Below are 26,861 nucleotides of genomic sequence, written 5' to 3'. Positions count from 1 at the left end.
ATAGACTGATATTTCGGCTTTCTTTTCGGGTAGGGGATGCTTTATAGGTTGAGAGAATCATGAACTGACTTTCATATAAAATTCGTGTTTGCCCTATTGAATGTACCGATCATGTTTCGACGAATAGACTGATGTTAATCTAATAAATATTCATTCAAATTCAAATAAAATGGCCATGGACCACAAGAAACGCGGATGCGAAGCCGAGGCTGTTTCTTGTACAGCATATATAACCGGCGTACAGAGTACATACATAGCGCGGCGTTCTTTACCGGTTTTGCGGTTAATAATTCCAAACATGGAGCTGTATTACATGTTTTCAGTTTTTCTTGCCTACAGTTTGCTGGTATTGGTAAGAATATGAAATTTCATCAGATTTGTAAAAGCTTTACGTCATTTCGTGCCTGGGCGTAGCCTTTACAACAAATTAAGCGCAGTAATTTGGGTTGGTTCAACTTGATTGTATTGAACTTTGTGCTTTCTTTCCTCAGTGTGGATTCAACTTGATTGTATTGAACTTTGTGCTTTCTTTCCTCAGTGTGGACATGCCGACGCGAAAGGCAAAAACTGCAAAACCTCTCAAGTAAGGGCTTACCGTTAGTCGGTTCGTAGAAACACCTGCTCACGTTTAGTTCGGCAAGTTGTCCATTGGACAGCTACCGTGAAATGCAGGAGTGTTTCCATTTGTCACGATCAGTGTTGGCCAAGGTTTTAAAATATCAAACAGCATAAGTTAACCGTTTGCTGACTATCCGTAATAGCGGAAAATTTTTGTAGAATTTTCCCGCATTACGGTGGGGCCGGAAAACGGCGGCGTTTCGGTAAACGTGACGGTTAATGGGGCGGGAAGGCCGGCTAACGGGACAGTAACGGAGCAATATTTTTACAAATGGGCCACAGCCCAACATTGGTTGCTGAGTTCTTGTTATACTGAATTATGTGCATCGTGGCATGTCCGTTTTCATTATGTAATAGCACCAGAAGCCCTTCAGTTGTTCGCCAGACGGCAGACATACAGACTACGCACAGCTGTCATTTAAAATGTCAGCATCATGAGTCGCGATCTGCACTGAAAATCATATTCCTTCAGTATCCGCAACCATGCAGGGATGAATAGTGTGTTGCGAAAATTACTTGTTGTGGGGTAAAAAGACAATTCTGTCCAATCTGGCTTTTGGTAACACCGTGTGTCCGGGTGATCAGATCATGCCGAAACCGTGAAATACTATGCATCGACAATTACAGCTGCCGGTTTTGTTTACTGCAATAACTGAAGGCTCAACACTGCTAATTACCGAAGATTTGCGAAAATGAATGGGATTCATAGGATCAATCGTTTTATTGTCGTGGCGATAATAACAACTGCTTTGGTAGGTGTCTCTGAGTTTATAGTTGTCAACGCATTCTCGTAAGCATGACTGCACATATGCCGGTGCTGGGCATATTTTTGATTACCTATGTTTTCCCAGCTCTTCCCTTCCCATGCCGCCTCCATAAAGGTGAAACATCCGGTAAGGGCATCTGTAGTAGGTTTTTCCACCAATCTCTCTGACCGATACTAAAAAACAATAAGACCTTTATTAGGTGCCAGCTTTTCTTCTGTGTCAACATTTGACCTTTTATTATTATAGGATTCTGGAAAGCCTTCTCAGCAAAAATCACCTGGTCCCACACAGGAAGAGCTGACGAAGTTTCACAACGGAAAACCCATGACGCAGCAGAAAATTGCAAATTCCCTGCAGCACAGTGTTGGAGACCTAAGGAAGAAACCGGAGAACAGTCTAAATTTTGCCGGTAGAGATCAATTTTTAGGTACATTAAGGGCATTTGAAAGTTGAATTAATTGCGTTGTTAATCAGAAGAAATTTATTATGTCGTTGTCATTTTATTTATGACCGCCTCTGGCATGTACTTTTTCGGCACAAAGGCAAGGCTTCCTAAGTATAATTTGATTTTGGACATTCTTTTGTATTGATGTTGATAAAGATTAACGAGATTCAGAAGTTCAGTACGTTGTATGCACGCAACAGCGGCAGTCTCAAGCCGTACTAAGATGTTATCATGTATGTATTGTACGTGCGTGTCGATCACTCAAAACTGGACGCGTGTGTGAATTTCAAACAAACACTGCGTTGCGACAGCAACTGTCAGATTTATCACGTACAGTATGTATCAATTACTGTACTCGTATGGATGAAAATATATATATTATTATCAATACGTAACGGTTTACTACATAGTACCTTGTACTTAATAGTTAATAGTACCTACTTCGCGCAGCGGTCTGTCAAGGCATGCCAACGTTTCATTTTTTATGTTCCTAGTAATTTTTTGGCTGATTCAGGATTCGATTTTTAATATACGGATGTAAGTGTAACGGATCCTTCTTTGCGTGCCGTCACTGCCGTGTGAATGTAAGCCAACCCAGTGGCCACGCACGCAAAAATTTAAGTAGTACAGGACAGTGGACACAATGATGCAACCACAGTAATACGACGAACACGATGCGCACTTCGCTTCAAATCCACCGTTCGTTTGGAATTTTATAGTATACGGTAAAATAGGTATATACGCTCTTGCGTTCTTCATATTTTTACGGATTATCCACTGTAACTTCTGCCAGTTTAAATTAAAAGAGTATTATAATTGATAACTGTTATTTGGAATTTTGAAACGTTTAGCCTTGATTCTGCTTTATGAAATGACTGACGAAGCATTACTTATAACTCCAGCTTGCCTCCATCCTACGGCGTGGCTCTTCGAGATCTCCATCGAGCAGTTCGAGAAGACTTACCAAGAACACTCATATTCGACGACGTATACTGCCACGATCAGACTTGACACGCATCATGTCCAAAAATATTTTGGTGTTCCGGCATCATTTTGGAAGCTCTCGATAGTGACGAGCTATGGCAGTAGCAACGCGACCTACCAAATTGGACCAACTTGCGCGAAGCATTTACTTGCCAGCAAAGAATCTCTGCGCGTGGAATGTGCCGTCAGCGGATCAGGGTTCGTTCATCATTATTACAGTGTGGTGCTCAATACGTAATACAGTACACCCGAAGCAACAGCAGGAGCAGCTTTCGCTAGCTCAGCCCTGGTGCGATGCTTCATACTGCATTCCTCACTAAAATTAATTTTTATTTTGCAACAAGCCACGGAGACAATTTTTTCCGCGTATAAATTTTTTCTCCGTTATTATTGCACGTTTAGGCGCAGTCACTTTAACCTGCTTCATCCGGCTTATTTTTTTAATTTGCAGATTACACTTCGGAGATACATACGACGTGGTAATCGGTCCAGAAGGCTGGGCTCCTCAGTCGGATACGACGAAGCGTAACTTGTCGATTCCTTCGGAGCAGCGCAAAGCAAATGATGAGTATTGGCAAATAATTCGCCCGGGAAGCGTGGTTTACATGAGGTTGGCGTTCTACGCCACGGACACCAGCGGAGGTTCGTTGGGTTCCTGCCGGAATCATCTGGCCCAGAAATTCGGCACTTTACTGGACAGTGGGCGCGTGACTGACTGTACGGTGGTCTCGCGTGATGGCAAGCAGTTCGCCGTGCATCGTGCTGTTCTGGCTGCGCAGTCACCAGTCTTTGCTGCCATGTTCGAGAATAACTGTATTGCGGTGACTCTCGGAACGCTACATCTCAGCATACCGCTACATCTCAGCTCTCTGCCGGCTGATCCGAAAAGGCTGCGTTTTGAAAGAAGCTTGCGAATATACAAAGTACATAGCAGGCGTTTAGCACATCAGCACCAACAGATTTGATGTACAATAACCGCTAAAAGCGCGTGTAGAGCGAAGGGTAGCTGGCCTGCCCTTCTCTGTGACTTTTTTGAAAGGGAGAAGGGAGCTGCAGGACACCTGCCCTTCCCTGTGTCTTTTTTGAAAGGGAGCAGGGAGCTGCAGGACACGAATACCTACCGGTTGAAAAAGGCGATTTGGACCGTGCTGCAGGATCGTCGCAGAAGACGGTTTGCAGGGAGGAATGGGTCTGATTCAGACCGCTTGCCATTTTTATGGCTTTTGGACCGTTCTGCGAGGCTGCGATGTAGCGATTTGAGAGTCACCGCAATACAGTTAATAACATGACTGAGAAATCATCAGGGAACTGCACAATCAACGATATCAATGGGGTTGTCTTGGAGGCGCTCGTCAAATTTGCCTACACGTGTGCTCCGCTGGAGTTGCCGGCGGACCTTTTGCCGGACTTGTATGACGCTGCGGAAAAGTATGATATGGATGATCTGCGGAGCCACTGCGAAAGTGTGATGACGGGCGCGATCAACGTGGACATTGCATTGCGCTACCTCCTGTTTGCGAAGGAACGCGGTTTAAAGAAGTTGAAGACGCAAGCCATAAAGTTCCTTTATGACCATAGCAGTGAAATTTGAGCGCTAGTGGCATTTATATGAATTACGTATTGAACCATCGTGTGTTTGTACTTGACATCTTCATATCGATTCTTAACGGCATTAACCATCATCACTGCAATAACCGGACACTACTGCTTAAAACTTAATTTCTTATGTGTTTGTTGTAGGACTGCTTAACTGACTTACTACATGAAATGTGCGAACGCGATATTTTTGTTTCTATCCTCGTGTTCTTCGCTCTCGTGATCTTTTTAGAAATCCTGTTTCTTTTTCCTCTTTGTTTATGTTATGTACACTCCCTGTTTCATAAACTTAGTTGCGATTCTGACCAACTGCGGATACAATAAAAGATAAAAATAACAGTTCAGCCGTTCAGTTAACGTTCGTATTTCATACCATATTGATTCTACGACAAAATTTGACGCGCAATATCGCAAAAAGATCAACTACTTTTTTAATTTGCAAATGATAATTTTAACAACAAATAGCTGCTTGACTTTTTCTCAGATTCGAAATAATGCGTGACAAATTTCGAAAGATAAAGAAATTTGTGATTAACTAACAAGACACTTTGGAGTTTGGACTGGTGGAAGTTGCCAGAGGCGATGATTTCCTTGGCTTGATTGATAACTTCATTTCATGTTTGTTTTTTGCAATAATGATAACCAGCTGTAAAAGTAAAAAATCCGACACCATGTCTACGTACCTTCCGGTCACGATAAGACAAAATGTTGCTGATGGCAGACAGAATTTCTGTTTTACCGGGACCGTTAGGGTAGGAATGCGACAGTTGCCCTAATAACAGTACAGAGGCATATCCCCTCTACAGTGCATCAAGTTTCGTTTTGCAGGAAGTTTTCATTAGCGGTTGAATGCCCAGAACCTGCGGTTCGTTTCGAAACACAGAGTCAGAAACTTCCAACTGTACCTAAGATGATCTGATACTTATTTCAACATTTGCAAGAAATATTGAAATTCCGGTTTAGCTTAAAGCCCCATCGTATCAGCTGTACGACCATCTTCTGTGACAGCGGATCAGCCATCTCAAAGATCCCGAAGAAATCCCAAATTTTTTTTTAAAATGAATTTCAAAAATTTTGAAATTGTTATGCTCTTATGTCCTGGGTTCGATTCCTACTCTGCTAGTAGGTTTGATTATTTTTATCTCAGAAATCCAATCAGAAAAGAAGTATAAAAATTTTCGAAGTTAACAAAAAAGTTTTCCAATACCTGTTAAAGTCTCCGTTAATGAAGTTTAGCCACTACAGCTGCAGTACGAGTAATAATAATAGTCAATAGAAACAGACTAACAGCCATAGCGAGCCGGATTACGCGAAAGCAGATAATAAATAACGGAAAATGCCGTTTTTATCTTAATCTGCAAGCAGTATATCGGCTCATCACGTCATGATTCGAGCCAAATCAGCGAAATTTATTTTCGGTGACTTCCGCACTGAAAACACCTTCTCTATTTCTTTAACACGAATGACTTAGCAGCAGTGTTGAATGCTGCATATTTGAGTTAGTCATGGGATAGAAGCGTTTTTAGAAAATTTGAAAAACACAAAATAACTGGTATGGTTACTGACCTTTTCATAAAGTTTGTCGAGAATTGTCCAGTTGCGCAAGAAATCTTCGGGATAACCGACCATCCGCAGTGTATGGTTCAGCTTGTCCACCGCTGCGTCCTGCGTTGCGCGGTCCATCCATTCCGCTTTTAAAAGGACCGCATCGCGAACCCCTTTGGCAGTTTCCGATGTCAACGCTTTCGCCTATTTAGCAGAAATAACCATGAAGACCGTGTTTCGTAAATTAGCGGAACTTCCCGGTTTATAATCCCATCCCGAAAACGCTTCCGCAGTACTGCCATCATTATAGCAGGACTCCCACAATTACGCTTACGAAAAAGAACGGCCCCGGGTGACTAATTGACGAAATCTCGGAACCTAACAAATTTTCTAATGGACTTCGCATTTTGTTGTTAGAACAATCAGTAGACGTGCAGATGCCAGCTTGTCGGGTAATTTCCTACGTAAAGGTACAGTTAGCGATTAAAACCAGTGCTACGTCACTGCGTTTAACGCATTGTCTGATGCGCTCGCAGTTGGATTGCTCCTTACTGCACCGACCGTTTTCTAGCACATTCCGCCAGGCAGTTACGATTATGCTCATCAAAATATCTGGCATGCATCGTTATTTTGAATTTTTCGCTGTATTGAATCGTCAGAAATTACCAGACAAGCTTGTGCATTCGTACCACCCATTTATTAGCGATCGTTTTTCAGTAATTAAAAAGCCCTATGCTATTGCTGACCCTTTGTAGTGCGCTGTCTGGAATGTACGCCTTGAGGAACATCCCCGAGACGGTCAACGGCATGGCCTCTTTCACGAGCTTGACGCACTGGTCCGTCCGTTGATTGAGATAATGATGGACGGCACTCCACCATAACCAATCGGCCATTGTCGCCCGTCCAGCGTTGCCTTGCGCTTCCAGCTGCGCCATCGTTTTGTCCAGATGAAGAAGGTACGCTGTTCTGGTGTCGCCTAACGTTGTTGCCGTTGTGGCTTGGAAATTCACCTTGGAAGCTCTGAGCATGGCGTTGAAAAGCGACAGAAAGTTGGCTAGAAACTGTGAACGGTATGGCGCTGTTGAAAGGTCACTGAACGTTATGCGCTTCGAACCGTCTAGGTCTCCTGTTGCACCCTAAATAAAATTCATTAAAATGCCAAAGAACTATATCAGGAACAAGTGAAACAGCTTTTGATCAATCGACAAAAATCCTTTACAAAGATGATTTAATTTTTAAAAAAAATCAAATCTAAGGTGAAGTATAATATTTTCTTGAAACAAAATAATGATCATAATAATAATCGTAATAGTTGAAAACATAATAATTATTATGAAGAAGTAAACCCGCTGAATCAAGGCTGGCCTGTAGGCGCACCGCATTCAGCACGGCTTCTAACATGATGGCTCCCTCCAGCCGGCTTTCAACAGTGGACCATTGGACGCTCGTATTAGTGGCATCAATCAAACTCTGCACGAATGGAACCCAAGCTCGATATAGTTTAACAAATGTGTTATTAATGGTGTTGTTGACATGAGCGTTTTCCAATGCACTTGGCTCCCACCGTGCGGCCCGCTGCACAAAACGTTCGGGCGCCATTAGGTACAGGATCTGCTCGTCGCCGGACACGACATCGTCGGCAACGTACAGAAGGCCGAAAGTCTGAATGTTGTTCTGCTGCAGCCGAATGAGAGTGTCTTCCAGAAGAAAGGCGGTCACATTGGCATGGGCATCGAGGAGTGACCCTCCGCCCAGCATGTCGTCCACGGTGCGCAACAAGGTTTGGTAAGGGAATCCTGGGGCTATTAAATTGTTGATCATCAATTTTATCTTTTTGTGCTGCGATGTTTTTTCTGGCATCAGAAGCGTGTTTACTATACTTCTAGTATTTACGACGTCGCAAAAAAAAACGCCCTTGCTTGAAATGCCACGCATTGTAGTGTGCGGCTTGTAATAAGAAAGTTTTATGTGGACCAGGCGGTCCAGTGGGATCTACCGGCCGTAATACGTAAAAATTATTTCTGACATGGGACGTTGCTGAGGAAGTCCATAGCATAATAAAGTACACAAAGGTTCCGTCAAAACAGTATAGTATGGCGATAATTGAGAGAAATTTTTGGGAATTATATGCCGAATCCCGCCTGCCTCCAGAGTCCAGCTGTCGTTGTTTGCTATATTTTCTGTTTAAATTGAGCACGAGTTGTATAGCGTGCCCCAACCGTATAAGATACTTCGAAGTACTGAATTTCTGGCTCAATGTAACGGAAGAATACAGTAAGTAGCCGCGCTCTGGAGTGGACGGCTGTGCTTCTTATTCAATGCTATACAGCGGAAGCGTTTCTAATAAGAACAACATGGAAGTATGGAGTTTTTAATGGATAAATGATTAGCCAAGTTGACGCGTGCTTTGCTTACCAATATCGTGCGTTCGGTTGGTGCACTGGTTGTAGATATCTATTGCTTTCTTTTCAGTGGGATTGCTGTAGTTTCTACTTTCAAAGAGTTCTGAAAAATAAAATGAAGTCAGCACCAACACAATAAAGGCTTTTCTTGTATGCCACACGAACTGTAACAATGTTCGGTATTTTTGTTTTAAATCCGTTATGTCAGTAACAGAGTTAACCGATCGCCACCAGACCATAAAATACTGCACTGGAAACAAAAGCGCGATACTAAAGGTATTGCGTATCAGTCAGTGCCCAGTCAGCATACAGTGCACGCGTAAGCGTAGAAATCCACGCAGGGATCGACGGTCGCATCCATAGTGGAGATTATATCGCGGGCTGAAAGAATCGCAAAATAAATCACTGAATACCTGTCGACTTAGTCATTGGCAACCAAAAAAAATTCAAAAAGCAGTTTTATCAGAAATTTATTCTCGTATGATCGGCTCAGGAAATCACCGCTAACAATTGATCTCCGCATATTTACTGCATCTCCTGAATTATTTGCGGGTTTTATACGTACCAACGTTTTGGCATGGCTCAGATGTGCAAATAGACTTTGACGATTGCTGGTTGTCGGTTGTTGCTATGCTACCAACACCGAACCCGAATCCAATAACTAGCATGAGGAGCATTGTTTTCGTTTTTCTCCGTAACACATGGATAGGAAAATTGTTTGAGACTTCTTAAAAACTGATAATGTTTCTTCAGGGCTGGAAAAAGACTGAGCAGGTTCGGTTGCTAACATCCGTCGTTGCGTTGTAACCAGCAATAGTCACCAGAATGCTTTCGCAAAATGTAACGGTTCTTATGGCAGGAAGGAAGTACAAGCCCATACGGAAACAAGAGCACAACTATTCGTGAGAATTCACCGTTGAGATCGGCTTAAGCCAGATACGCGGCATGCAGTGATTTCTCACGCATAGTAGTGCTCTTGTTTTCGGATGGGCTTGTACTAACACGTATCTGCCACAGGCGATATTACTTCTTAGATTTGATTAATGTTTAAATTTCGCGAATGCCGTTCGTAACAGTACTGTCCATAAACCGTAAAAGTAGCAAAACGGGCACTATGTCACCCTTCTGGGCACGATTCGGCTGAAGGCAGACAGAATCTACATATTACCGGCATCGTTACGGCCGGAATGCGACAGTGGCACACTATAAACACGTACAGCATATCAAAAAATTCGTTTTAGATGGATTTTTTATGTAGCGATTTTAATGTCAGGAACACGTAATTCCTTTCGAAAAAGAACCGAGAACTCCAAACATTCTGCAAATTTTAAGAGGATTATAAATTTTGATACTGATACAGTGATATTGATACAGTGATACTTATTCTACATTTGCAAGAAATAATGAAAATTCGGGTCCGTTCGTATCAACTTTATGATCACTTTTTGCGACAGCGCATGGAACCCCTCCCAAATCCATGTAAAGTCCAATGGTATGTGACTGGAGGTCACGTTCGGCTTTAGAAGTCCATAAACTTTCAGGTTTTTGATGCAAGCGTCTTCCGTACTCGTATACAAGTTCGCGTGTCGCGTTAAATACCACTTTCGGCAATCATCCGGCGGGCCCGTCGAGTTCTTTATCTGGGGGTGTTTTGATTGTCGAAGAAAATAGCTGAAATTCTAAGGATTCTAATGTTACCAAGTGTATGCTGATCTGACGCGGACGTGTTCGGATATCTCCCTACTTGCAGCTTTCGCTACGGCATTCTACTGTCTTCCGGGCGCCGCTCCACGGCAACGTGTACATAACAAAATATAGAGACGAGGTAAAATGGAACCAGATGATACAGTTTTGTGGACTACGATTCGCAAGTTACTTTCGTCATTATCGTCCACTGAATTTGTTCCTTTAACACTGTTGTATGTAAATGTCGATTCACTTTTACTGTTTTGGTGCCGCTAATCCTTAACAGGACTGGCTGACCAGACTCAGACCAGGATCGTTTAACCGAATCTTCCGCTATTTGCGAGAAAGGTCAAGATTGTGAGTTTTGCATACCGACGTTCCTAACCGTCAGCTTACAACGTTTGTTTGCCGATATTCAACAAAACGATCTAGCGCTCTGTTAATTAAAACAATGCAATGCATCTGCTTATGGTGCATATTTGTCTAAGAATAAAACAAGAAGAAACGCCCCACCGTATTTGTTAACGTTCATTTGTGCAAACACACACGGAACCACAATTTCAACCCTGAAATGATCTGAAAAAAACATCGCTTGGTTCCGTGTTGCGCTGCTCAGTCAGCAATTAGCGAGTGCGCGGATGTTCTTGTGAATCGCGTTTTGCGTTCTTATTCGCGTTGTTTAAAATTTACTGTCTCACCAGGGCACATAGGGTCCTCCAAATTCAGAAAAATTTCATATTTTGTAAAATGGTAGTATACTATCGTAGTATGGTTAAAAAAATATTTTCATCTGCCATGGTCAAGAGGGCGTGGCCAGACAGCATTTAAAAGTTTGCATATTATCACATACTATGCAATGCAGTGAGTGGAGTTATTCGTAATTAGTTTTATATTAAATTTTTACTGTAGCACCGTGAACTTTTGAAACTGTTGAGGGGTGATGTAAACGAAGACCACGTGCGGCGACTCGTGTCACTGCTGCCTAAATACACATTTTCGAAAATCTGTTATGAAATGCAGTACGAGTACATATCTGCTAATTAGTAAAAGAAGTTTTTTGCACGGTTTACTCGTACATACAATACTAACTGATAAAAAATTTTCGAAAATGTGTACTGGCAGCAATGACACTAGCTGCCGCACGTGGGCATCGTTTACAAGACAACTGGACCGCTGCAAAAGTTCACGGTGCTACAGTAAAAATTCAATATAAAACTAAATACGAATAACTCCGCTCACTGCATTGCATAGTATGTGATAATACGCGAACTTTTAAATACTGTCTTGCCACGCCCCCTTGACCATGGCAGATGAAAATATTTTTTTAAGCATACTACGATAGTATACTACCATTTTACAAAATATGAAATTTTTCTGAATTTGGAGGACCCCCATGTGCCCTGGTCAGACTTGTTCAGTTAGCAAGCTACATATATGCGGCATTTTATTGTGTACAATGTTGAGCAACCGACATCCGATAGTTGAATGCGGTGTATTGTACTGACTGCTATAAGCATCTCATGAAACTTACAAGTATGAAGTAGTTAGAATCGCCGCCGTCTTAAACGACGACCGGTGAATTTGTGACTCGCGCTTTTGCTTACTAATGCGCGATGGTATTTTGCGATTACTCTGGCCGTCGATCTGTCATAACCCACGTCATTTCACTCATCGGCAAGAATTCCGACAAAGTTACAAGTCCTCGTCACTCACCCATACTGTTAATTAAGCAGCGGAACTAGGCGGCAAAATCATAGAAGACATTTACGCGTTCTCACAGCGCGTTGTACGTACTGCATCGTGCTTACTTAAGCTGATGCTTTTTGGATGTTTAGTGTTTACTTATATTTTGTTTATTGTATGATCACCATAAAGCAATTTCTCTGATTATTTCCACCATCATTCTATCGTTTATTGTCCATCGGCTGATTGACTTTCTTCTTGGAGCCAGTTGCTGTCTCTAACCGTCTAACGTTTGTTGCAGCAGTTTTCTCAGGATGGCTGACGAAACTCCAAAGGCAGCGCCATCCTGTCTGCATCCCACCGTCTGGTATTTCGAAATTCCGGTGGAGCACTTCGACAAATCGTACCAGGCACTGGTGACGACATATACAGCGATCATCAAGCCAGAAACGGTCAATGCCCACAAATATTTCAGCATTCCACCGACACCTTGGAAAGTGTCACTGGTGATGAACCAGTCTCTCGCAACCTCCACTTTCAGCGTTACACCAACATGCGAGAAGGGCGTATTATCCTGCCGGGAAAACCTGCTCGTTGAATGTACCGTTAGTGGCACAAGGTTCGTGTAACTCACGCAATTTTACTATTTATTTTGAACTTATTAACCGCGTTATGAGTCTGCTTTTGGCTCATATTGTGCAGTAAGAATTTTCCGTACACCGGACTCTGTGGTTCAAGTTCATCCAGCGGCACAGTAACTGCCTTGTACAGCAAAGTGCCTTGTACAGAATCTGTGATCGTGTGATTTATTTTGTCGCATTTTAAATTTTTAATTGACAGTGGTCGCCATGGAACTACATACAACGTGGTCATCGGCTCGACCGGATGGCATGGTGAGTCAGAAATATCAATCGGCCCGTCATCGATTCCGGTAGACGCCGCTCACGATCACGATTACTACGAAAGCACCCACTATGTTATCCGTCCCGGAACCGTGATTCATGTGAAGCTGGAGTTTTACGCGAAAGATTCGGAGAAACAATCGTTCGATGCTTGCCGAAATCGGCTTCTGCACAAGTTGGGCGACCTCTTACGAAGTGGCCAGCTAGCGGATTGCCAACTGGTTTCGCGTGATGGGAAATCTTTCGCCGTGCATCGTGTTATGCTGGCTGCTCAGTCGCCGGTGTTTGCCGCCATGTTCGAAGATCAGATAAAGGAGAAAATGTCGGGAGAATGCAGCGTCAAGGATGTGGACGGAGCTGTCTTGCAGGCTCTGATCACGTCTGCCTATGCGTGTGGCCCACTGGAACTTCCGGCCGAGAATCTCCCCGATCTGTTTGACGCAGCTGATAAATATGGTATGGATGATCTGCGGCTGCACTGCGAAAACGTCATGATCAGTGCATTAAGTGTAGACAATGCGTTGCGCTATCTTACATTTGCGAAGGAGAGAGGTTTGAAGGCTCTCAAGCAAAAGGCTGGAAAATTTATCGGTGAACATAGCGACAAAATTTAATTGCTGGGAGTTGATTCGCTTATGTATGGATCGCGTAATGTCTACCAGACAGTGGATGCATTAAATTATTTTAGATTTTCCATCGTTTCCTTTTTGTTAGCGCAGACACTTGTTGAGCGAATAAGTCTAGCTTACATTGTGTAGTTTTGTCGCTACAAATTTGGATCAAACCAGTTGGATGCAGTCCCAATCGAGCGTTTATTTTCTTCAGAAAACACCCTGTTTAGCCGTTTTTGATGTTGTTGTTTCTCCCGGTAAATAGGGAAAATGGAGAATTCAGAAAATAAATTTCTTCGGTACTTCCCCGACAGTATTGCAGTAGCAATTTCGAGCATAGATTTTTGCTTGTCGAGATAAGCTCGTAAAAACCTCGTTAGCCGAATAAACAACAAGACAATAGCAAGCAATAACTACCGGGAAAAAATGTGTGAAAAGTTATTCTCCACAAATGGCAATAATTTGCGCGTATGAAAATAAAAATATGAAACGAGTCTGTATGCCCTATCGTAATGTATGAGTCATTAGCACATGCCAACGTGCCATTATACGTGCCAACCTTGCTAGCCTTTTACCATTATTTAATACAAGCTATAGGTCCGCTTTCAGGGTGCACTCCCTTTTCAAATAATAACCTTCACAAAAAGGCACACGAATAGTGTACACTTTACAGGTATAAGCGTAAAAATCATGTTGCGCAACACTCGTACAGGTTGAATTTAAGAACCGGTTACCTGCAGGGGTTTTGTGTTTTTGGTGTTGAATTCTTTGATTTTTTTTTTTTTGGTTTCCTTCATGTTTAACAACAACGATTATACTACGGTTACAAATTCCAAAAACAACCAAAATCCTCCGATTTACTGTACTTCTGCCCGGCAAAGTGCCTAACACAGCGGCAGCATTTGCCTTCATTATCGCTAAACTAATGCGTTGTTCAAGAAGGCGGTCGATCGGCTTTCTCCAGTCTTTCCTTGAATCAGGCGTCCAATGAAGCTGACCATGTCTTTTGCGGCTTCTCCGAGCACTCCCAGCGTTTCCACCGCGAAAGGGTGGAGCAGATACTGTTCTCCGAGGGAGCGGTACTTTTGTCGCTTCCGATTTTCTGCTTGCCTAGCTGCTGAACCAGCTACTTTAGCTGTCCCTTTGAGGTGTGACTGTGCCAAAGTGTCTGCGCATGTGGCATCCCATGCCAGCTGTTTCCCGTCACGGACGGGAACCAGAGTAACTCCATCCGGCCGTATGCCACTATCTCCTGACATTCCCTTTGGCTCTAGTTCACTAGGAGTACCGGCCACGACTACGAGAAATCCCCGGTGAAGGATGCTGTTTACTTCGGAATGCATACCCCATCTACCTTTGTTGTACAAACAGGCCAAGCCGTGGTGACCATCCGGGGTCACTGGAAACGAGCATGCCTGACAATCATGATGAGCTACCACAGGTAGGCCAAACCTCAATCCGATGGCGATTCTTACTTGTTCATCGGAAAGTAGAGTGCCCAGGTTGGCAGCCGGTAACGCATATAACCAAGCTGCAGACTCTTTTTCGGAAGCGGCCAGCAAGAGTGCCATCTCCTTGTCGCTTCCGCTTTCCATGGTTTTCAGTCTCCAGCGTGAATAAGCCAATTCCACCACTGGCCAGTCCCAGTTCCTTTGAAATTTTCGAGAATTTTCCACTGGTAATTCGCAATGGTAGGTATCAGTCCATAGTTTGATGGCTTCGCTGAGACCCGACAACTGACAGTCAGGGAGAATTTCTGAGCAGATGGTCTGCACCGAGGAAGCCGAAGCGATGAACGCTGACAATGCTAGCTCCTCCGTACGCCGTATACCCAGTCCTCCTCGTCCTACTGGCATGGTCATTTGTGCCCACTACGTTTCACTGATATCCGCATTAGCGACTGAAACGTTGCTTTCTTCATTAAACTGTCAAACTCACGTAAAACATCTGGGCACATATATGTTTGACTTGTTCTTAATATGTACAGCAACTTTGGTGCACTGAGACAGTTCCGCAGTAAATACAGTGCTTGTTGGCACGGTAGCACTTTCAGCTTTTCAATCAACCTTTCGATTTCAGATATCTTAGCGCGTAGAAATGACGGAACTGCAAATACGGAAACCGGTGCGCCCAGAAGAGATAAATTCTCATTCTCACGTACTTCCCAATCCGGCCACTGCCACAGGAAACGATGTTTGTCAGCTGCACGTTCTTCTTCTGTTCCGCCAAAGAAAAATATTTCACATTTTTCATGGTTTAGAACCAAACCAATCGCTTTTCCCTCTTCTTCGATCCTCTGAATGTCTGCCATAACGACTTCCCTTTTCCGGCCAATGTTACGTCGTCAAGGAAGCCTCTTAGTTATCTTAGTTCGCTTCGAAGGCCGTTTAGCAGTGGCAACGTCCCCAGGCAGTATCCCAATGGACCAGCATTATCTCCTTGCTGAACTCCCCATTCGGAAGCAATCACATCTTCACCACATACCAGGTGGGAAACTGGTGCGTATGATTGGTGGAAGTAGGGGTAATATTGTGGTATGTCAGAGCGAACGGCTTCCAAAACTGCGGTCCTACTGATCATATTGAAAGCGTTTTTGAAATCCAGTTTTACCATGACGCGTGCCTCGGCGTGTTCCGTCTCCAGATAACTTCGTGTTGCATGTACGACAGCCTCAGCGCCTCCTTTTGTTCCATATCCTAACTGAACTGGTCCAAATTTTCTGCCCATTTCTTCCTGGCATCTAGCACTGACAATTTTAGACGCTAATCTACGCAAAACTTCACCAACTGCGATCGGACGAATTCCACCAGCTGGCTTTTTCAGGGCTACTAAATTTGCTCCAAACAAAAATAGACGCACGTCAGCAGGAACTTTGCCATTAACCAGAATATCCAACAGGCTGGTCATAGCTACACATAAGTCTCCTTCTACCGCATCTCTTCGCTCCAGCATGTCTTTAAGGTGCTGCGGTTTCATTCCCATAAACCCACCAGCTGAACCCGCTGGCATATTAAAAACGGCATCCAGCAGCTCTGTGGGGGTTACACGAGGGACAGGAAGAGCGGGTACAGGTGGCTCTGGAATAACTGTTCCAGGCGGCCGTGATGGGTGTTTCTCTTTTAGTGCAGCAATGGTCACTTCGTTCATTTCTGCCATTGATTCTTCGGACGCGAGGAACTTAATGATTTCCCTAGTCTTCCCGTTTTGAAACATCTGTGCAACGCGCTTGCGGAGGTTATCAGCGTCGCTGCGGTTTTCTCTGCGGTTCCTCGAAGAAGCACTGCGTGCAGGATGCCCACGCATCGCCTCTGGTTGGTGTTTCCCATCTGTTTCTGCCAAGCTCTTGAGGTTCCTCTTTACTACTCTACTACACTCAATGATTCTTTACGGAGGGCTTTCGTTTCAGGCAGGGCCAGGGCCTCTCTAGAGAAGAGCAACACAGCGCACCAGGATTCAGTATCATTCTGTTGAACACAGCGACGGACCCGCTTCAGAAACTCTTGTGTGCATAGGAGACGTGCTGCTTTGGGGATTCTCGCGGAAATGGGGACACGTGGGGTCGCTAAAATCTTGCTAAGGCGGGATACTGGCGGCTGTGCGGACATGTTTACCGTACTCTTCGTGGTCAAATGGTCTTTGGAGGTCTTGAAACGCATGTCGAGCGTCCCATCCTTCTTGCGTCTTAACGGTAGTTCCCCGCTCGCAGACATGGTAGAACCCAAAAAGAGGGAAACAGGCAGCAGGCGCACCACACAAAGCAAAATGTGGAAAAACAGGAGACTTACGAGAACTCCATAGGTGTGTCGCTTGATGTCTGCGGGACAGCTGCCACCACACAGCCTCTGGAGATTAGCAATCTAACAGACTTAGGTCCCGCAGCCACCCTCCATACTGAACAGCGGGAAATTTGCCATTCAGGGGCAAAATAAACAGGCCCAAAAAACACAATCTCTTATCAATAAAATACTTCAGTGTTAATACTATACGATAAAGTAAAATGTCGCTATTGAGTCTTAATTAGTACTTCACTGTTTTTTTCAATTTTCAATAACCGTTGGCTAGGCACTCTTTGATTTTTTGTACGTACTCTTTACACGAGCAGTGCAAATACAGTGCATATTGCCCGCTACATAGTACATACTACTAAGAACTAACCGGTGACTGCGATCAACTTTTAAAAAAAACAATGTTACCTCTCCAGTGCGATCATTTCTCTGAAATGCGATCTGTTACGACGGTAACAGACTTTTTCGATCACATATTAGGCGGAATGTTAGCTTCTGTAGGCTGTATTATAAAGAGTCCGGGTTCAGTAATTAAATTAGTTTGTTTAATTTGCTAGCTAGAACTTCTGTGGACAAATTTTATTAGTATCCAAATTTTCGTAAGGATATCGTAACAATGAGCATTTCTATATTGCTTTTGCAGGTCGTGGTAGTGACGTGTGCACTGGTAAGTTTTTGTATCTGTAATCGGTAATAATGTACAAGTGGGCCTGAAATGAAGTGGGCCGAGAATGCTAGAATGCAAGCATGCCGGGATACGAGGCTCCATACTGCGGGCCTGCTTGTATGCTGGGCTGCGGTATGCGGCGCTGTGGAAATGCCGAGCTGCGTATATGCTGGGCTGCATACTGCGGGCCTGCTTGTATGCTGGACTGCGGTGTGCGGCGCTGCGGGAATGCCGGGCTGCGTATATGCAGGGCTGCGGTCTGCGGCGTTGCAGAACTTGCGGTTGCGGGACTGCGGTTTGCGGGACTGCGGCGCTGCGGGACTGCGGCGCTGCGGGACGGTGGTACTGCGGCGATGCAAAATGTATTTATATGGTGTTGCTAGGTCTTGATATTGAAATTGATATGATGCCACTGGCTTTGAACTTTCGCGTATGCATTTTTTTCGTATGGTACTTTTTAAAGCAAAATGGCGTTAAAATTGAAAGAATTTTTGAATTTAATCGATGATTGCGATCAAAAAGCCTTCGAGTTTTGCATCGAGCACGGTCTTTTGAGATCGGAAATTGTATGTCCTGCTCATAGTGAAGAAATACTACGCATTACACGTAGAAGTGATCGTTCACTCTTCCCATGGACATTTCGGTGTAGTCAGCCACCTTACAGCAAGTATTCTGCGAAGACTGGCACTTTTTTTGAAGAATCACATCTTCCACTTCATAAAGCAGTTCAGTTGATGTACTTTTGGGCTCATGAAATTTTAACCAACGAAAATTGTGTTTCCATTTTAATTTTAGCGAACACACTGTCGTCCAGGTGTCATTCATGCTGCGAAATGTATGTGAAGCAAAAATAATTAAGGATTTGTCGGTTGCGAAAATTGGTGGCATTGGAATGACAGTCGAGATTGACGAATCGTTAATTTTTAAAAGAAAATACAATCGTGGAAGACTCTTGTCAAACGAAAGAAAACAGCAATGGGCGTTCGGGGGTATTTGCAGAGAAACAAAAGATGCTTTTATTGTTTTTGTCAATGACAGGGCTGCTGAAACATTACTGCCAATTCTACAAGCACATGTTTTGGAAGGCACACTAATTATGAGTGATAAGTGGCGGGCATATTGCCGCATTGAAGAAATGGGGTATGATCACCTAACAGTGAATCATTCTGAGAATTTCGTGGACCCGACTACCGGCGCATGTACAAATCGCGTAGAGAACATGTGGCGATGGCTGAAAGATTCTTTGCCATCAAATGGAACTACGGATAAGATGGCCGATTCGTATATTTGTGAATTTTTATGGAGAAAGAAGTATGACGCAAATCATGATGGTTTCGATAATATTATGAAGCATATTGTGGAATACTGTAATCATGAACTGGACGTTTCGAATGATGAGTAAATAAATAAAAGAAAGATCGTAAATAAAAGAAATATCTTTGTACTAGCGAATCCGATGGAGTGAGGAATAAGGTTAATAATAAATATAATCAGTAAAGTAGGAATACGATTTTGTACGATAACGATGCTGGCCTAACTTTTTTGTAAGATAAATTTTATACGTACAGTTATTTTCTTTTGTGTTTTTTGCGCTATAGTACAGTACGATTACGAAGTATCTGTATTGTGCATACTGTACACACTGCACACAACACGCATGCGTTAATAGTGAATACGTGAATATTTTATACGTACAGTTATTTTCTTATTTTCTTGTTTTCTTGTTTTCTAGTTTTCTTATTTTCTTATTTGCTTATTTGCTTATTTTCTTATTTTCTTATGTGTCTGTACATACTGTACTGTCTGTTGCCTGCATACTGTACAGACAACACGCATGCGTGGATAGTGAATACGTGAAGCATTATGTACACATAGCACGTACGTATGTCAATAAATATGCACAAGTAAATATGTACAAGTTGCATACTAGCAAAACTTTAATCGTTTAACTGAGTTTTGTACAATTGTTGTACGACGTATATGTAGCTCAAAATTAGTTTCATAATCCGATGTAGCAAAATCGAGATTTTTTTCCAAAATCCGAGGATTGATAATCCGTAGCTTATTGCCTTCTTTGAAAAATTGCGAATAGTCTGCGATTGTGTCCTGGAACATAACACCGCGAATTTTAGCACTTTGGTCTGCTATATCGAAGGAGAGGAACTCTCCAGCCTTTCCGTCTTTGAACCATTTCGTGGGTCCTTTTACATTTGAGATGACCCCATCGATCGTACAGCTAGCAATAAAAATATTTAGTCAGTTATCTCCAATCTATATTGTGGATCGTGCTATGTTCTAAACAAAAAACAATAATTCTTAATTTTATTAATAATTTCAAAGTAATTTCTGCATTGATAATAATAGTGATACTAATTAATGTTATGTTTTAACAGCAGTCGGTTAAGTGTATTGTCATGGTGCAGACCGACAGCATTACTTGGCTGATTCCAGATTCAGTTCGATAATCAACATTTCTTTCGACGTGCGAAAGTTTTCTCGTTTAATGCCAATCGGTTCCCATTCATCTACCATTTTTTGAATTCTGTCTGCGGCGGTATCGAGTAGTTGGAAACTTTGAATGAACAGAAATTTTCTAGAAAATTATAGCGGCCGTTATTATAGTTTCTGAACAGAACAGTTATTAAAGGATTGTAAATTTGTTATAGAAGTTTATTGTTATCTTACTCCGGTGAAGTGTGAATCACGCTGACGTTTATCAGTTTTGCGACTTTGGGAAGAACTGCTGCTTCGATTAAAGTATTTAGACTTCTGTCGATCTGGACATCTGCAGAAAACATGTCTGTGTAAATATTATCAAAAATACGAAAATCAGTAAATAAATATTATCAATATTGCTTCCGCACTCGATGTTAAATTAAATGCGTCCTGTATTGTTAACAGCCATGTTCCGTTAATGTGCCGTTTATGGCGTACGATGACCAGATCGCTTTGTAATACGTCCCCGTTTATGATTTGCTGCAAATACACATAATTTTAGTATGAAGGTGTTTTTCTTACGAGTATTCTAATGAATATATTTATTACGAGAATAAACCTGTATGACAGGCGTCTGGTTAGAAGGCAAAGCCGTGCACGATATGTCTTCTTCATCTGGTAGATTGATATCCTCGAGAGAAATATTCATTTTGGCAGCTTCATTCTATAAGTATATTTTTCCAACCAAAGATATGGTGCTTGAAACACTTCATAACACTTCACTTGAAACACACTTGAAACACTTCATGAAACACTTCCACTAGCATAAATTTCATGTAGATCATCAAGAATTCTATAATTTGTTGAGTGACCTTTAAGAACTAATTGTCAAGGTTACAAGGGAAGATATTTGAGTGCAGCGATAAGTACTTATATGAATACAGTAGTACTACAAGCATTACTAAATGTACAAAATGCACGTATTGCAATGTTTAAAGCTTACGTTAGGCAAAGCAGTTGATACTTGAAACGAAGAATGTATCAATTCCATGACTTGACGTTCCAACATTGTGATTGTGTATGTTGCAAATTTTCCACAGGAAGCAGATTTGCAAACAGAGTCAGTACAACGAAATTGCAGGGATGTGCTTCCATCCACGTGCACAAAATAAACATTGTTGTGTTTATGCCTCTTTTTGGCAATAAGGCAATGCTGTTGTCCGCGAGTAATACAAAGCAACACATCATGTTTTTTTGAAAACTGCATCGAACCAAGCAGTAGATTACGATAGTTTTCTGACCATTTGATTAATATCTGAATAAAAGCCTTACAAATATCAGATGAAAAATTCGCTTGTCCAAGCGCACTGACTGCATCAAAATGTAAGTCGTGTGTGTTTTGATTGCCCTGATATCTACTGCCACAAATCAAAGACTGCATAAAAATCAAATAATTACATTTGATTTGTCCACATTCTGTCGTAAGGTTATGGAGTACAAAATTATTGGTCGCGCCTTTCTTGTTGCACATGAACATGCGGAAATTTTGATTTCGACTGTAAACAGATAAATCCACGCAGTCGATGTATGTGATATTTAAAAGATCAGCTTTAAGTTCGTTCGCTAAACTTTTGTGTTCTTGATTTCCAGCTGCTAAAATGGCAGGCCAAATTAAATGATAGCTTTCTTTGCGATCAGTAGTAGCGTCAAGCACAATAACTTTGTGCGACTTCTTTTCAATCCGATGTATTCGATGATTTGTTTCAGTAAAGTAAGCAGTAATCTGCATTTAATTGTCTGCGGGTAAACAAGCTCGATATCCATATAAAACTTGCAGTAATAGCCAGGTAAAAGAATTTCATAAAAGATCGTTCGGACGGATTTCGTGATAAAAGTAATGAATACATCTCAGCTTGCGTACAAACAAGAAACTTTCTGCATCCGCTGGTCAGAATTTGTTCGGCAAATACGTGTTCGCCATCTTTAAGATGATGAATCGCATGTTGCAACTTAGAGTACCACAACATGGTTATTTGTCTTTGCGGAAAGATAAGCAGACAAATGTAGTGTAGTACTCGAATTTATTAAGTATTTTATAACATCATTGAATTGTCACAGCGCAACAGCTTAATCAGCTTCTGCTGTATGTACAATATGCAGCTGATCTGTGTATCGTACGAAGAAAAACTACGTATTTGCAGTGGCTATGATAATGTAGTTACTGTACGTGTAGCGTAGTCTAGCGGTTACGTTAATGTAGGATAGAGATAATGTACGTACTTATTAAATGAGGCGGAAAATCTGCTCCTTGATATCAGCATATAATTGTGCTTGTGGAATTTCGGCATTCATAGTCTATAATTCCAAAGTATAGGTTTTAGTCCGATTTGTTATTGACGTGCAGTGCGCACCACCGCAGGTCTGCATAATTATGATAATAATTATGATTTTCGTATTCTCTATGACGATATTAACTATGATTTCGTATTTGGACTATAGCATTTCGATTAATATTGTTATTGAATTACCATAATAATACTGGGAACCGGAAAGCACTTTCCACTGAGCCATGTATCGTAAAGTTCATTAAGCTTTGTAAGATACGCCTAAAATGGACATTCATATAATATGACCTTTTATAAACTTCCAATTAAATTGCTGTGCAGTTCGATGAAGCTACTAAAATTTGAGTGACCTTTGTGATGCAACTTTCTTCTTCTCGTCCGCGGCAAAGAATTCGTTGTTGCAAAGTTTCAACCGAAGCTTTGAGATAAATAATCATTGTCACTGGCAGGTGTTTAGCCGAGTAATTTTGAAATAGTTCGTCAAGCTTTTCGTACTCCACATTCTCCAGCAGTTCGCTTAAAAACGTAAAGTAGGTGTTTAAAATAAGTATGCTTACTACAATACTTTCAAATGTGTTGTACCTCGAGCGCAGACTTTCAGTAAAAACGTAACGCGCACTGAAAATTGATCTTTCAAATACAGTAATTGTTTCGGTGGCAAGATTTTTTTGGCGGTCCATCATGCTTTGCATAACCAGCTTTTGAAAGTCAAAGCCGTATTTGCGTGGATCTTTGTACATTAGATCCTGAAAATATATGTGAGCGAACTGAATTACATATTTATCTACTAATTATTTGTCTGCAGGTTAACCAGCAAATTTCGGTTGTCTTTCGTTTTCCAAATTTCAACTGGTTCTTCAAAAGCCTTAAAAGTAATGAACAATATTAGATTTACAGATAAAAAAATTACAGACAAATTAAATTACTTGAATACGGCAGTCTGCTCCCAGATATTTTATGAGATTTGTTTTCCCGCATCCAATATTTCCCTCGATAATAATCTGCATGGATGAGTTATATGAAGAATGGTGAAGTGCTTCTTTATGTTGATAACTTTACTTTAGTTACTTTTAGGCTAGTAAAACATAATACCTGTGAACTCTCCTATGTAGTACTCGTTTCTATGTATTGTAAATTTTTTTTTGTTAGATCGTTGTATCAAGGCAACTAGATTTCGTAAAGTATAAAAAATAATATAATAGAGTCAAAACACAGTAAGGGCTGTTTACAAAACGCAAATACTCCGTAATAATCTGTAGTAAAGTAGTTCTCTGTAGTACAGTATTAACGATAATTTGTAGTACGTGTAGTAAAGTATTTCTCTGTACCACCACTGTCCGCTACCACGACTACTGTCGTAGACACTACTGCCGTATCTCGTAACAGTCCATAAATTCAGGCCTGACCTTTCCAATACACATTTACACGCTTACCCTGTGTATAGTAAAGAAAGCAACTTCAAACAATATAAATACTGTATATAAATGGTAAGATAATAACTGGAAACGCATGGTTTTGTTGCTATGCAGTCAGTTATGTAAAGAACACACTAATGCTATGTAGTACTGATAACACTTTGTGGTACATATCATAAATTTGTGGTACTGATACAGTGTTGTCGAGTCAACTTGCCACCTTTTTTTTCAGTGAGTCGTATCCGATTAGCATACAGCTTACTGTAATACGTAGTACTGGTGGTACATAATACTGATAGTACCGATGTACTTAGTACTACTAATAGTACTTGTTGTTGTTGTTGTTGTTAGGATTTTACAAAGTATTCTGTATTTATTAATAGCCAAATTACTATATCCAAGGCGAAAGCCGCTGCGGCAGCTGCGACCTATTGTACCAATGCACACCAACGTGCATTTGTTAAAAGTAGGTTATAATTAATACAGCACTGGAAAAGGTTAATTAGTTTTCTTAACTACACCAGCAACTACTCGTTAACTGAAAATGAACTCTTCATTGAAAGGAAAGTTGTCCGCCGTATCGAAACATGAGGCTAAGTTCGTGCAGGAAGTCTGCATTAAGAATTTTAGCCACCAGGTTGAAGACTACGTGTCTGGTGATTTATTGAACTGCATAATCTACCATGCTCAGACCAACAGAACAAAAGAGATGGCTGTTTATGGTTCGTTGTTGGCTACAACAGCAACAATTTCCGCAGAGAAAGTTCTGTTGCAAATCACAGAGAACTACAAGAAACAATGCCCAGCCATTAACTTGCTTATTGTTTGCAATCCGGGGGGAGGAAAAAGCACAGCTTTGCAGGACTACTGTACAGACTTTCTGGATGCAATTTCACAAAAAAAGAACAAGAAGTTCTATGATAATCCGCATACATTTGGAGGTAACAGATTTGTGTTTATAAATGGACATATACAATAATTATCCATATACAATAATTATTATTCATCACAATATTTCTTTTAATTTTGTACACCATTAATTTTAATTTTGTACAGTTTAAACACGCCACTGTTTACACACACACTTCTACACTAACGAACGCACTTTCACAAACTATAACTTTGTTTTAGCTTATCGTACATTTCTTGCCGACACCAAAGGATTTGGTTCTGTCATAGCTGACGAAATAGCGGGAACACTCGGTACACTAACATTGGCAGAGGAAAACGCAGCAAGCCTGATGAACAAAGTTTGGGGAGGACAAAGCTTAAACGTGTCGTATAAAACAGCAGGATCGTTGAAGCTGCCTCGCAGTTCGTCTGCGTTTTTCGGTAGTTTGCATCCGCAGCCATTCTGTAATATTCTTAAATCTTGGACAGCCGGAAACGGCTTGGAAGACCGGTTGCTGGTCACTGCAGTCGATAACATCGTTACTGATATTCCGGAAAGCAGAGAAGCAAAACAGCGTCTGCCAAAGCCGGTGGTTGACTTGAAAGAAATGTTTATTAAATTGTATGAATATTTGGACAAACATCCTGGCTTATTACTCACTTATTCGGAAGAAGCTTTCGAATTTATTGCGAAAATATCTTCGGATGTAAAACGGATGCGCATTCTACACAACCAGAAAATTGCCAACGGTGAGTCATCTATGGATAGATCGGATTTTGTTTCGAAGTTGGAGGACAACATTCAAAAAGTTTCAATGCTGTCCCACATATTGAGCTCGTCCTATCAGAGTATGCTTACTATCAAGGCAATCATTATTCCCGATAAAGTACCATTGGAAACAGTGCAAAAGTCATACAATTTTGCTGATATCAGCGGAGGTGCCTTCAATGAATACGAAAACATCAGGCCGGCAACATGTGCTAAACCCACAAATTTCTCTCTTGTTCTTACACCGGGCGAATTTACAACATGTCGTATACATAATGACACATACGGATCCAGAAAAGCATTTGTGAGGCTGACAGAAACCGAGTTTTCTAATGCGGCGCTACAAATGCAAGAGGACGGTCTGGGCATTATAAAAGTTTTGTCATGTCCAACGGCAAAGAAGGAAACGTTCTGTATAAATGCCCCCTGCTGAAATTGACAAGCAGATTTTGATCGCTGCCGGGCTGATTTTCACGGTTTACGAAAGTGCCTACAACGCGGACTTTGCATTACCACCATCCAAGAAACGTGAACTCTCGGAAATAATTGAGCAACTAAAAAATCAAAATCCTTACAACCGCAAAGCTTCAACTGAACGCGGCACCAAACGAGTTGCGCCCGACGATGAATATCCGATGGGAGTAAACATCTATTGACCATCGATTCCTAATACTGTGCACTCGCATTAAGTTTAATAACTACACATTTACGCTTATGTTACTAGTCGTAACGAAAACGAGTCGTACCGTTAAAATTGCTTCATGCTGTTACCAGAATTCAAAACATGGATATTATTTAAAGGTTAAAACATAAAGATTAACAATAGTAAGCTCGCTAGCGAAAACCTACATATAACTGGAACGGGTGTTATTATATGTAGAAAATGTTTTCCGCTGGCAAATTTGTCAGCACATCACACATTCGCAACCTGTATCAGTTTCACAGGATGCCGCAGTTTCGTAGGCTACTGCAGTTTTGCGGCCTATCGCAGTCTCGCAGGATGCCGCAGTTTCGCAAGATGCCGCAGTTTCGCAGGATGACACAATTTTCAGATTGTAATGACTTGATATTCCAGGGTCCCACCCCCCCCCCACACCATAGACATTAACAAGTATCCATGCAACACTGTCCCACTAGTGCACTGATGCCCTGTAATCAATAACAACACTGTAATCAGTATTAAAATAAACGATGGCGTTCATCGAACTTCGCCATTAAGTATGTGCACGGATAAAACACCGAAAAATACATTTTGTTTTCAACAGTTAAAACACGTATACAAACTTGCAGTTACCCATGGAATATTGTTAATTC

At 41.7% G+C, this 26,861-nt stretch overlaps 5 protein-coding genes across 6 annotated transcripts; 2 read left to right on the top strand and 3 right to left on the bottom strand.

Annotated features, from left to right (window-relative positions):
• Window positions 1-1,455: 1,455 nt before the first annotated feature.
• LOC129593096 (uncharacterized) lies at window positions 1,456-8,599 on the bottom strand. Its single transcript, XM_055489286.1, has 7 exons — window positions 8,523-8,599; window positions 8,371-8,460; window positions 7,333-7,757; window positions 6,702-7,091; window positions 5,977-6,159; window positions 1,663-1,757; window positions 1,456-1,558 (listed from the first exon to the last, which is right to left on the bottom strand). The coding sequence occupies exons 3-7, from the start codon at window positions 7,711-7,713 to the stop codon at window positions 1,456-1,458; spliced, it is 1,152 nt and encodes a 383-aa protein (XP_055345261.1). The 5' UTR covers window positions 7,714-7,757; window positions 8,371-8,460; window positions 8,523-8,599.
• Window positions 2,630-4,655, top strand: LOC129593062 (uncharacterized). Of its 2 annotated transcripts, none has more exons than XM_055489249.1 (3): window positions 2,630-3,012; window positions 3,266-3,531; window positions 4,119-4,655. In XM_055489249.1, exons 1-3 carry the CDS (start codon window positions 2,702-2,704, stop codon window positions 4,403-4,405), a joined length of 864 nt encoding a protein of 287 aa, XP_055345224.1. In that variant the 5' UTR covers window positions 2,630-2,701; the 3' UTR covers window positions 4,406-4,655. The 2 variants fall into 2 exon arrangements, with proteins under 2 accessions (XP_055345224.1, XP_055345222.1); XM_055489247.1 differs by having other exon boundaries at window positions 3,266-3,635; window positions 4,109-4,655.
• A 3,264-nt stretch (window positions 8,600-11,863) lies between the features above and the next one.
• On the top strand, window positions 11,864-13,465 carry LOC129593116 (uncharacterized). The gene is made up of 2 exons (XM_055489304.1): window positions 11,864-12,345; window positions 12,567-13,465. The coding sequence occupies exons 1-2, from the start codon at window positions 12,041-12,043 to the stop codon at window positions 13,240-13,242; spliced, it is 981 nt and encodes a 326-aa protein (XP_055345279.1). The 5' UTR covers window positions 11,864-12,040; the 3' UTR covers window positions 13,243-13,465.
• A 4,293-nt stretch (window positions 13,466-17,758) lies between these two features.
• LOC129593095 (uncharacterized) lies at window positions 17,759-21,359 on the bottom strand. The gene is made up of 7 exons (XM_055489285.1): window positions 21,131-21,359; window positions 20,747-20,851; window positions 20,556-20,667; window positions 20,377-20,476; window positions 20,129-20,284; window positions 19,761-19,927; window positions 17,759-18,036 (listed from the first exon to the last, which is right to left on the bottom strand). The coding sequence occupies exons 1-7, from the start codon at window positions 21,194-21,196 to the stop codon at window positions 17,759-17,761; spliced, it is 984 nt and encodes a 327-aa protein (XP_055345260.1). The 5' UTR covers window positions 21,197-21,359.
• Window positions 21,360-22,386: 1,027 nt separating this feature from the next.
• Window positions 22,387-23,416, bottom strand: LOC129593076 (deoxynucleoside kinase-like). The gene is made up of 6 exons (XM_055489264.1): window positions 23,399-23,416; window positions 23,284-23,337; window positions 23,055-23,218; window positions 22,823-22,988; window positions 22,656-22,733; window positions 22,387-22,482 (listed from the first exon to the last, which is right to left on the bottom strand). The coding sequence occupies exons 3-6, from the start codon at window positions 23,210-23,212 to the stop codon at window positions 22,411-22,413; spliced, it is 474 nt and encodes a 157-aa protein (XP_055345239.1). The 5' UTR covers window positions 23,213-23,218; window positions 23,284-23,337; window positions 23,399-23,416; the 3' UTR covers window positions 22,387-22,410.
• Between the last annotated feature and the right edge of the window lie 3,445 nt (window positions 23,417-26,861).

The sequence above is a fragment of the Paramacrobiotus metropolitanus genome, unplaced genomic scaffold, assembly GCF_019649055.1.
Source record: "Paramacrobiotus metropolitanus isolate TYO unplaced genomic scaffold, Prichtersi_v1.0 Parri_scaffold0000059, whole genome shotgun sequence".
In the NCBI taxonomy this organism is placed as follows: Eukaryota; Metazoa; Tardigrada; class Eutardigrada; order Parachela; family Macrobiotidae; genus Paramacrobiotus; species Paramacrobiotus metropolitanus.
The sequence above is the reverse complement of the archived record's forward strand: the minus strand, read 5'-3'. Positions and strand labels throughout refer to the sequence as shown.

Coding starts and splice junctions, on each gene's coding strand:
- LOC129593095 (XM_055489285.1), bottom strand. CDS start 21,196: ATGTTGGAACGTCAAGTCATGGAATTGATACATTCTTCGTTTCAAGTA. Junction 20,852..21,130: donor TATCAACTGCTTTGCCTAAC/GTAAGCTTTAAA, acceptor ATATACTTATAG/AATGAAGCTGCCAAAATGAA. Junction 20,285..20,376: donor GTGATTCACACTTCACCGGA/GTAAGATAACAA, acceptor ATAATTTTCTAG/AAAATTTCTGTTCATTCAAA.
- LOC129593062 (XM_055489247.1), top strand. CDS start 2,702: ATGACTGACGAAGCATTACTTATAACTCCAGCTTGCCTCCATCCTACG. Junction 3,013..3,265: donor TGTGCCGTCAGCGGATCAGG/GTTCGTTCATCA, acceptor TTTAATTTGCAG/ATTACACTTCGGAGATACAT. Junction 3,636..4,108: donor TCGAGAATAACTGTATTGCG/GTGACTCTCGGA, acceptor AACATGACTGAG/AAATCATCAGGGAACTGCAC.
- LOC129593076 (XM_055489264.1), bottom strand. CDS start 23,212: ATGTACAAAGATCCACGCAAATACGGCTTTGACTTTCAAAAGCTGGTT. Junction 22,989..23,054: donor ACTGAAAGTCTGCGCTCGAG/GTACAACACATT, acceptor TACGTTTTTAAG/CGAACTGCTGGAGAATGTGG. Junction 22,734..22,822: donor AAGAAAGTTGCATCACAAAG/GTCACTCAAATT, acceptor TGTCCATTTTAG/GCGTATCTTACAAAGCTTAA.
- LOC129593096 (XM_055489286.1), bottom strand. CDS start 7,713: ATGCTGGGCGGAGGGTCACTCCTCGATGCCCATGCCAATGTGACCGCC. Junction 7,092..7,332: donor TAGAAGCCGTGCTGAATGCG/GTGCGCCTACAG, acceptor AATTTTATTTAG/GGTGCAACAGGAGACCTAGA. Junction 1,559..1,662: donor CTCTTCCTGTGTGGGACCAG/GTGATTTTTGCT, acceptor ATTGTTTTTTAG/TATCGGTCAGAGAGATTGGT.
- LOC129593116 (XM_055489304.1), top strand. CDS start 12,041: ATGGCTGACGAAACTCCAAAGGCAGCGCCATCCTGTCTGCATCCCACC. Junction 12,346..12,566: donor TGTACCGTTAGTGGCACAAG/GTTCGTGTAACT, acceptor TTTAATTGACAG/TGGTCGCCATGGAACTACAT.